This window comes from Chelonoidis abingdonii, chromosome 24, assembly GCF_003597395.2.
Source record: "Chelonoidis abingdonii isolate Lonesome George chromosome 24, CheloAbing_2.0, whole genome shotgun sequence".
In the NCBI taxonomy this organism is placed as follows: Eukaryota; Metazoa; Chordata; order Testudines; family Testudinidae; genus Chelonoidis; species Chelonoidis abingdonii.
In genome coordinates this window covers 17,164,263-17,174,763 of record NC_133792.1, presented here as the reverse complement: position 1 = coordinate 17,174,763, position 10,501 = coordinate 17,164,263, and the positions used below count along the sequence as shown (strand labels likewise).

The following is a 10,501-nucleotide window of genomic DNA, read 5'->3' as shown; positions in this document are numbered from 1 at the left end:
CTTGAAAAAACAGACTCTGGGAAAAGACAAGAAGACCAGATATGACTGGCACTTGAGACATCCAGTTCTTAGGAGGCCTTATGGCTTAAGGGCTACCTGGAGTTAAAAATAGTCCTGAGCATTTCCCAGTGGTCTGGAGCCTGGGCTCTGAGACCCACCTCTTGCCAGGTTTCAGAGCCTGGGCTCCAGCCCGAGCACAAAACAGCTACACTTTTACACTGCTGTGGGATGGTTGTTTTTTTCTGTGATAGACAATAGGCCTTTAAATAGAAGGAGGAGGAGAAAACTAGAGTGTCTTTGGGATCCACTATTTATATGGCCTTTATTCTGGGAGCCCAGTGCGTTAGGGCTAGATGAAGGAGCACTCCCCAAATCTTCGTAACAAGCTTGCGTTGAAAGGCCTCAAGGACAGCGGAACCCTCACAGCAGAACTGCCACGTTTACCGTGTTTGTGAAGATGTGAAGGCTAGGAGTGAATTGAGGGTCATGCCTGTTCATAGTCCCAGGCATTTGCACACTGTGGTTTAAAGCACTTTCATATTTGTGCTTTGGTTGTTTATAACTCTGGGGGCCATTTCCGTTCAGGCCAAATGATCAAATTTGGCTGTTAAATCACATCGTCAAAATCTGGCCAAGCAAAAGCCCATTCTCTTGTGCATGCAAAGTGGTTTATTAATGCATAGCTGCGGCACCACCCATTAATTTACCTGGATTATGATTGTGTGTCAGTATAATTTTTACAGCCAAGTGTGGACAATTGTTGTGGGTTAAAGTTACGCAGACTAGCTGAACGTTTTTTCTTGAGGGAATTTCAAAAAAGCAGCAAATGGCCTAATAAAGTTTTTGATTCTGTAGACTGAATGGAGAGAAAGATAAGGAACCTATCTTTCTGGTTTATCCTTCAGGTGCCAACTTCCTGGATATAATATTAACCACATGCCTAATTCCAGGAGGGTCAGCTTGAGGCAGTTCTGCTGCGAGGCGTGTCATTCTAGCTTCACCAGCGACCTGAGCAGTGATCTCCAGCCTCCTCAGCAAACGTTGCCGATGGACAGGTATATACCGCTACTCTATTGCATTCCTCTGGTAAAACATGGATCCCACAGCTTGTACTGGGAGCTGTAGGGGTTTCATTTAAGCAGCAGGACAGTTTAGGGATAATTCCTGACAGTTAATAGCCTGGGTCTTTCTTGCAGGAAGGTCAAGAGCATGTGTTAAGTGGGTGCGAGAGAATTAATTGTCATTCTGTTTCCATTAATTCATAACTGCGTTTGCATCCTAAAGACCATCTTTACTGTATAAACTGGGAGTGTATTGTTGGAAACACTCTTTCGTCTAGCAGAGCTGGCTCCAGGGTTTTTGCTGCCCCAAGCAGCAAAAAGGAAGAAAAAAAAAACTGTGATCGCAATCGCAGGCTCTACCACCGCCGCTTCAGTCTTCGGCGGCAATTTTGGCGACTGGTCGTTCGCTCGAGAGGAGTGAGAGACCAGAAACCGCCGACATTGCCACGAAGACCCAACGTGCTGCCGCTTGCCGTTGCCAGCCTCAAGCAGCTGACACCTGAATGACCTACACTCTGGAAATTAGCAGTGCTGTTGATTTCCTCGGGTAGCATGACAGCTTCAAGGTCCCAACCTTGGCTGATTACAAAAGAATTAGGGCCAATATTATCATCCGGGCTCCCTTGGTATCAGTGAGGGGTGTGGCTGCTAGAATAGAATTGCCATCCTTGGTATTTAAAACTGAACTGAAGCAGATCCATCATTTCATTTAAAGATCCCTAACTGAGTATCAGTTACCAGTGCTGGAACTAGACCATAAGAACGGCCATAGTGTGTCAGACCAAAGGTCCATCGGCCCAGTATCCTGTCTTCCGACATGGCCAGTTGCCACATCCCAGAGGGAATGAACAGAAACAGGTAAATCTCAAGTGGATCCATCCCTTTGCACAGTCCCAGCTTCTGCGCAAACAGAGGGTAGGACAGCATTTGTGAACGGGACTAGGATGGCCATGAATATTCGTGCTCAAGTTGTCTGTCATTAGTAGGAATGTGGCTTTTCGTTCATCAACTTGCCTTCCAACCCTAGATCCTTGGGAGCCACATAGCTCATGGAGTCCATAATTTACTAGGGAAGTGGGAAAACAGGAGCTGAGGTTGGCGCTCTGTGTCCTGTTCCTTCTGAAGTGCTAGTATTATATGTTAGCTGCAGGTAAGACTAGGTCACTTAACCTGGTTCTGTAACTGGAACTCAATATTAAACAGGAGGAGCGTTAAAGGAGACAGCACTCTTAACTACTCATCATAGGCAAGGAGATATTTGGTCTTTACTAAATACGATGCATTCACTCTGAGCCAAAAAGTGTCCAGGGGTTAGATGTACTTTCTGTTAAATTTGCAGTGACACCACTGAGCATGTGGAGATCTCTGGGGGGAAGACCCCTTGCTTGCCACTGAAGTCCTACAGGTCCTAAAAGAAAAAATAAAGACTTCAACAAGCAAGAAGGAAGCGTCACCTCAGAGACTTGAAAACCGACAGGCCTTTGGCAGCTGCTGAGCCTTCTCGCGCTTCCAACTGAGTCAAATACGTTGTAGCAGTGGTTTCTCCAAGCACCTATCTCTTTCAGGCTTCTACCTAATTGCCTCGTTGACAATTTATGTACGAAGTCTAGATGTGGTAGCAATATTGCCTGTGTGGGCCACTTCTCCTCTGATTGTACTGTTCCCTTGAAGTCCAGCTCTGCTGTCTGTGCAAAATACGACAGCTTTTTAGAGTATGGTGCTGATTTACTTAATAACATCTGGCAATAAGGCAAAGTTCTTTAAACCAGTTTCTCACAGTGCTTTAAAAATATTCCTTAGGACTCACAACATGCCTTTGTAGGTCATAACATTTTTATAGAATGTGGGAAACTGCACGCATGAGTTAAGAGAGTTGCTCGCAGTATTCAGTTACTGGCAGAAGTGAGAATTTAATAGAGCGAATCAGAGGGGAGAGGAGGTGTCTAAATGTGTTGGGAGGAGATCTCATTTTTACCATGCTTTTCATTTAGGCAAGCGTGTGCATCTTTGAGGTGGTATCAGCACTGCTAGTCGAGGGAAGCTGTGCAGGAGCTGCTGCCCAGAGTGTTTCCTGTTCTCCTGCCAGCAGTGCAGCCGAACCGTTAGGCAAAAGATGCCTTTGCCAGTGATCAGCAGCCAGGAGTCATTCCAGAAAGACCGTAAAATACTGAGGAACCCTTGCTGGTAATTAGAAGGAAGGGAGAAACAAAGAGAATTCAATGAGTTGTGTGACAGTCCCCAGGAGTTCTTCAAGGTTGTGAGGGCACTTTCACCATCGCCTGCCCTTAGAGTGAGGAAGTCTTGTCATGTGTCTGCTGTGTGGTTGAGTGTCTAAATGACCAGGCTCTGGCAAAACAAGCACGTGCCATCCAGGCCTCCTCAGACCCTGTCTCTTCGTTACAGTTGTTAGGATAGGCACGCACACAACCCCCAATTTCTGACCATTCCGATAAGTGGCCCAGATTCCCTTTTATCCACTACACACCCACAGAATTACCAGGCCTGCTAGTTCCAATGGAACCAGTACGCACCAGTTTATTACTTATTCTTTAGATCTAACTTCATTTACTGTATCACTGTACTCTATAGGCAAAACACACAGCACTTAGATATATTATAGTGCCAGACAAGAACAGATGGATCAAAAGACAGAGATCTTCCAGTGATAGTGAGTAAAGAATGCAAGCAAAAAATGGTTACATGTAAAATGAAATCATAACATTGCTCTAGAGACTAAACTTACACCAACAAGTTAAACTCCTGTCTAAAAGATGTTTCTCACCCAATGTTCTCAACCAAGCCGATAGCGGACCCCGCTGTCTGTCTCGTGTCCATCTACTTCCTATGTGAAAGATGCCAGGGTGTCTTCTTTGTCCCCCAATATACTAGAGCAAACCTTTGATGTGTATCCAAAATTGGGTCCCACGCCCCGTCTACTTCCTATTACTTTTCTTTCTTTTGAAGTTTTCTCACAATCCTTTGAACTGATTGTGAATCCTACATGCCTTAATTTACATTGTAAACAAACGGATGGAGAAACATTACTTGCCTGAAGAAACCATGTTTCATCTGTCTTGGTGACTAGCCCCTAGGAACAGATCATAAAATGTAATTTTCGAGTGCATACTTACATGCCTCTTACACAGGCTCTGTAGATACGTTTACAATGATATTGGTTGACAGGGGCTTTTCTTTGGAACTCATACGACCTCTCAGCCTTCAAAACAGTTCATTCTCAGTTCTTACCACTCAAAAAGGCAATGAAATGAAAAGAGTTAGTGCTCAATTAAGAAAGCAGCTATTCAATATGCGTGCACCCACCCTTTATATAAAACTAATTTATATGGCACCATATAGCCTTAGCATTGAATGAGCCAGGGTCCTGTGGAAAAAATAGTATGTGATCGTGTAATTAAAGACTGCCATGTTAAAAAAAACAACCAAACACTAAATGTGATATGCTTTCTTTCTGTAGCAGTAATACCCAGGACTTCCACAATATAAAGCAACCAAGGTGGGAGCTTTTGTTAATTCCACTTACTGTCTGTTTCATGATCACTAATTTATGAACACTAACTTGAGAGGCCTTTACTCATATGGATAATTCCCATTTACTTCAGTGGGACTACTTGTGTGAATAATGAGTATTCATGTATAGGTTTGCAGGTCTGTCTTCCTTGGACTTGTATTACTTTTAAACCAGTTATGCTCTAACAATGTTGTACTTTTGGTAAACTAAACTTCCAATGGTTTCTTTCTATTAAAAAACAAACATGATATATGATCACAATGACATTCAAGATGCAAAGATATTAAGACAGAACTTTTTCTTGAATATTTAGATGCTGGAAAACAGGAATTAATTCAATGATTTCTTGGATTACTTTCTATTGAATGCTGTCTTTTTGTAAGCCAAACTTCCATTGTTCTTTCTCTATAGCAACCATATCCTGGAAGATTTACTACAAATTGAATTACCAAGGTAGAACTTTTCATTAGTTTCAGTTAAGTGTTTCAGCTGCTTTCAGAAGAGCTCTGGTATTCCTGAAGGATGATAATCTATGGTTGTCAAACTTTAGTACTCTGTCTTAGTATTGCATTTCTGTATTATGAATCATCAATACAGGATAATGACACTGAGATTTAGACAAGCTCAGATGTTACCTATCTTTGAAAGCTCTCAGCAGTGATCTCATGGATTCCCCTCCTCTCTAAGGATGTTCACATTGCTTGGGTTACACCAGTCTGCACCTCAATTCTGACCTCCTGGAAGCTCTACTATTCAAGTTCTGACCCCACACACTGCTCTACCAATGTTCCACATTCCCTATCTGCAAAATTTTCTACTCCTATCCTGTGTGCTCACACCACTTTGCTAATGCATCTCATTCCTGACTTTTAATGTCTCCCTCTGGGCATCTCATAAGCATAGATTGTCAATCAAGCCACACTGTATCGGGGGGGGGGGAGGGGGAAGTGGGGCAATTTGCCCCCGGGCCCTGCAGGAGCCCCCACGAGAATAAAGTATTCTGTAGTATTGCAACATTTTTTTTATGGAAGAGGCCCCCAAAATTGCTTTGCCTCAGGCCCCCTGAATCCTCTGGGTGGCCCTGCACTGCACAGAGGTTTTGTGATGTGGACCAATATTAGGGACTAGAGAGACACCACTAAATTTATGTTCATATGTGACTTGAACCAGGATTTAAACTCAAGACACCAGAGGTACAGTAAAGCTAAAACCCTTTCCTTTGGAGTTCTGAGTATAGGTCACTGAGTTCTCAATGGAGCTGATTGGTGGGAATCTTTTATCTGTCTGTAAAGTCGACAAGGATTTTTTAAAGAGCTATGGAAATCTTTCCTTAACTTGAAATCATTTTTGTTTTCCTACTGTTTAGGATGATTTACACAAAGCTACAGATTCTAAAGCCATCGTAAGTAAAACTAAAAATAAGTGTTTTGTTACATCTAAAATATAACTAAAGTTAATTGACTAAAATCCGACCAAGAAACTTCCTTAAGGATTTGAACTTGTCTTGCTCTGTGTTAACTTAGGCATACAAAATCTCAGAAACACTTGGGTCTTTATACAAAATACAAGCCAGAATGTTGTGTTCAGTTACAGACCTCAGACATGCTGGGTAGATGCTCGTGCAGTGCAAACATTAATTAGTTGATATATCCAATAACCTGATACATTATATAGCCTTACTGCACCATGTCTTGTGACTTCATGGAGTTGTATATCCTTTATAGCTGTTATCTTTTTGAACTTTTAACACATGGCTCTGGTAATGTTTATATGCAGGGAAGGTAACTGCCTCCGTATTTCTTACTTCTATAGTGTGATTCTAAAGAAAACTTCCTCTTCCATAGGAGAAGTGACGTCCTTATGATGACTCCATGGTTTGCTCCAATAGTTTGGGAAGGGACCTATAACTCCGAGATCCTGAATGAGGAATTCCGACAAAGGAATGTCACTGTTGGACTGTCAGTGTTTGCTATCAAAAAGTGAGTATGGGTTAATTACATAACTATACGTTAGGTATGAAAGGTGATGTATAACCAGTGAGGAGATGGGGGAACTTATTTTTTGTGTAGTGATGGTGTATCCCTTATTCACCTTACCCTCCCAAGCAGGAATTGTGTTGGAAGATTGCTGATTGACTTAAAACACATTTCAGTGACAGAGAAAGGACAGGGCTTTTCCAGTGTGGTGGAGGAGGAAATTAGGAGGATCTGGGAGCTGTGAGAAAGGGTCAAATTAAGCTGCTTGTTGTGTGTAGCAGAGGGAGGGGGACTGGAGGGATTGGCAACTATGGAAGTTGAGTGATGTCCCCTCCTCTTTTCCCTTTGCTCTGGGAACAAAGTTTTTGACCTTAAGCTCTGTTGACTTCACAATAGGTGGTCTTTATCTTCTCTACACTGTTATCATTCTACTTGAGGTGGAATATTTAGAAATACAACCACGTAACTGGGCACAGAGAGACATCCTTCAAGAGTCTTTCTTACAAAGGAAGAACTTGACTTTCATGCTGAGCAATGCTTTATTTGATTTGTAAATGAAGGAAAATACTTGCGTGGTTTGTGAAGCACCAAGTTATGCAAGCACAGATTAAGGAACTACTTAATAACATTATTGTTTTCCAAAGGCTGTGCCTGCTATGATCACATCCTGTTAGTCATGGAGCATAGGTTCAGCCAGTGTTTATAAGTGCTATTGCCTCCCAACTGAATTTTTTTGCAAAACGTTTGGCTAAAGGTCAAAGGGACTCCAGATCAAAGTATAGTAAAATATCTTGATTATTTTATTATGATCCTGTTAAGAACGGACAAGTAGCTGGGCTGATAAATATTTATAACAATTTTGCAAGGCTGATTTGGCCACCACTGAGATGATGTACAACATTGAAAAGTTGCTGCAATGAGACACAACAAATAGGATAGGAAGCAAAGAATAGCAGGTCCATTTTGAAAATATAGGGCCAATTTGGGAAAATGGAATGAAAGAACTGAAGTTTGAATTTGTTGAGGATACTGGGTAGAATATTTCTACTCTTGTGAAAAGTTTAATGGGATTAATAATGATTACATGTAATCAGGACTTTGAAAGACAAAACCCCAAGCAACATAACACCCCCCCTAACATTTATACTGGCATAATGGTTTGTAACTGCCCCAGAATCAATATGAATTAGGGTTTCTTCCCAATAATATCTTAAGGACTCCCAACCCCCACTGTTCCCCATCCCCATCCCCTGAACTCCCCAATAACCTGTGCCCCATCCAACCTCTCCCTGCTCCCCGTCCCCTAACTGCGCCCCCAGAACCTCCACCCCATCCAACCTCCCCCATTCCCTGACTACCCCCACATAACCTCTTTCCCATGCAACCTCTCCCTGTCCCCTGACTGCCCCAACCCCTATTCACACCCCCACCCCCTGACAAGCCTCCAGGGAACCCGACCCCTATCCAACCCCCCCACCGGCTCCCTGTCCCATGACTGGCCCTGAGACCCCCCTGCCCCTTATCCAACCCCCCGACCCCTTTACCATGCTGCTCAGAGTAGCAAGAGCTCACAGCCCCACCACCTGCATTGCCTGGCAGGAATGGCAGACGGCACGGCGAGCTGAGGCTGTGGGGGTGGGGGACAGGCGGGGAGGGGCCAGGGGCTAGCCCGTCCAGCCAGGAGCTCAGGGGCCGGGCAAGACGGTCTTGCAGGCCGGATGTGGCTCGAAGGCTGTAGTTTGCCCACCTCTGGGCTAGACATATACATGACAAATGAGGTTGATGTTAATTTCTAACAGTGTACAACTCTCATGTTGATCCCTCCCGTAGTGAAATGAAGGGGGCTTGGATATTTGCCATGAAACCTTGTAAACACCCCCTTACCCAAGTTGGGTTTGAGCTGAATTCTGTAAGGTGGTAGTGCCTCAACTGGCCTCTCTACTCTTGAGGGGGTTTGATGGGGTTTTTTCCTAGAGGTTCCTTTGCTGGCCCTCTCCAATACTTTAGCAGGATGAGGATCCTAAGTACTGTTGGTCATAGTGCCCTGGCTGTTTCCCAACCATTGATGTCAAACTGCTGCCAGAGAGCTTGGCTCATAGCTGGCTATGTGGGGGGCAGCTCTTATAACACATTACACCTGCTGGTTACTTGCAGGACAGCTGAAATAGCGGGTAACGAGGCAGAACACCTTTGAAGTGCATCTGCACCTGGGCTGCGCAGGCAAGTCATTTTGCTTGGATGGTACACGAAACTGGAATGTGAACATGAGAGAAAACTTTCATTTTCACTGCAAGGCTGGCTAAGTGGAAATATAGGCCCAATCCTGAGAAGTGCTGTGTGCCCTTCTCCCTCACTGAAGTTAATGGAGTTAAAGATATTCAGTATTTCTCAGGAGATGACCAGTATATTGCTTTGAAAGTCCCTAGAGCCACAGGTTCAAATGCAGGCAGGGTACAGGTCAGCTCTTCATCCTTCCCAGGTAGACTCCCTTCCTGGCTGTTTGGGAGGGACAGAGTGACATGGTGTCTATGGTTCATTTCTCAGCACTTCCACATGTGTTAATGGGCAGAGCGCTCGTGATCACCGCATTACCTAAGACCTCACTTGCTCCTGCAGCATGGATTCCATGACCAGGGGCGGCTCTAGACATTTTGCCACCCCAAGCATGGCAGGCAGGCTGCCTTCAGCAGCTTGCCTGCGGGAGGTCCGCCAAAGCCGCGGGACCAGTGGACCCTCCGCAGGGAAGCTGCCGAAGGCAGCCTGGCTGCTGCCCTTGTGGCGCCGGCAGAGCGCCCCCCACTGCTTGCCGCCCCAAGCACGTGCTTGACGTGCTGGGGCCTGGAGCTGCCCCTGTCCATGAGCGTCACGTGCAATGCCCTGAACAGCTGAATGTGGCTCAAGAGATGAATACTGATGATCGTCAGTATTTGGAAGGAAATAATCTTAACCAAGAAACTAGCAATAAATATTTTAAAAACACTGATTTTGACTAAAACAGATTCTTTTTGTTGATCCTTTCACTTTGTTGCTCTCTGTGTCCCCTTCTTCCAGTCTTCTATCACAGTGCCTTTTATTTCTAATAGAGAATTTCTTTCTTTTTTTCTAGGTATGTAGTCTTCCTCAAGACATTTTTAGAAACTGCAGAGACATACTTTATGGTTGGACATAGGGTGAACTATTACATTTTCACAGACCAGAAGAAGTTCCTCAAGTTGCGCTCAAAGAAGGAAGGAACGTAGTGGTTCTGCAAGTCCAAAACTACCCTAGGTGGCAAGAAATCTCTATGCGACGAATGGAAATGATCAGCTACTTCTCTCAGCAGCGGTTCATTAATGAGGTCAGCTACCTTGTGTGTGTTGATGTAGACATGAGGTTTAATGACCAAGTTGGAGTGGAGATCCTGAGCGACCTGTTTGGCACACTACACCCAGTTTTCTACGCCGCAGAGCGTCGGTCTTTCACCTATGAACGTCGACCTGCTTCTCAAGCTTATGTGCCCAGCGATGAGGGTGACTTCTACTATATGGGATCCATTTTTGGAGGAACAGTAATGGAGGTTTACAAGCTGACCAAGAAATGCCATGAAGCCATCATGGTGGACAAAGCCAATGGAATTGAGGCAATCTGGCAAGAAGAGAGTCACTTAAACAAGTATTTTGTTTACCACAAACCAACCAAAATACTTTCTCCAGAATACCTGTGGGATGACAATCTAGGTAGGCCAGAGATCCTTAAGAAAAGAAGGTTTCTTGCTGTACGAAAGAATCATGCTGCAATCAGAAATAAATGAAGTTCATCTCAGACTGGTCTTAGTGTGAACTAACATAACTGATATTGTAGGTTTCCTCGGTTGATGAAAATATACAAAACAATTGGTAAAGCTCCATAACTTTTTATGACATCCCCAGTATTTCTGGATATGGGAATGGTTTGCA

At 44.1% G+C, this 10,501-nt stretch overlaps 1 protein-coding gene across 1 annotated transcript in view; it reads left to right on the top strand.

The window, feature by feature from the left end:
* The window catches only part of LOC116823991 (histo-blood group ABO system transferase-like), a 53,287-nt gene extending 42,792 nt beyond the window's left edge, over positions 1 to 10,495 (top strand). Inside the window, 2 exon segments of the mRNA XM_075060436.1 lie at positions 9,673 to 9,752; positions 9,755 to 10,495. Coding sequence (XP_074916537.1) covers positions 9,673 to 9,752; positions 9,755 to 10,356 — 682 coding nt within the window. The 3' untranslated portion in view covers positions 10,357 to 10,495.
* The last annotated feature ends 6 nt before the right edge of the window (positions 10,496 to 10,501 follow it).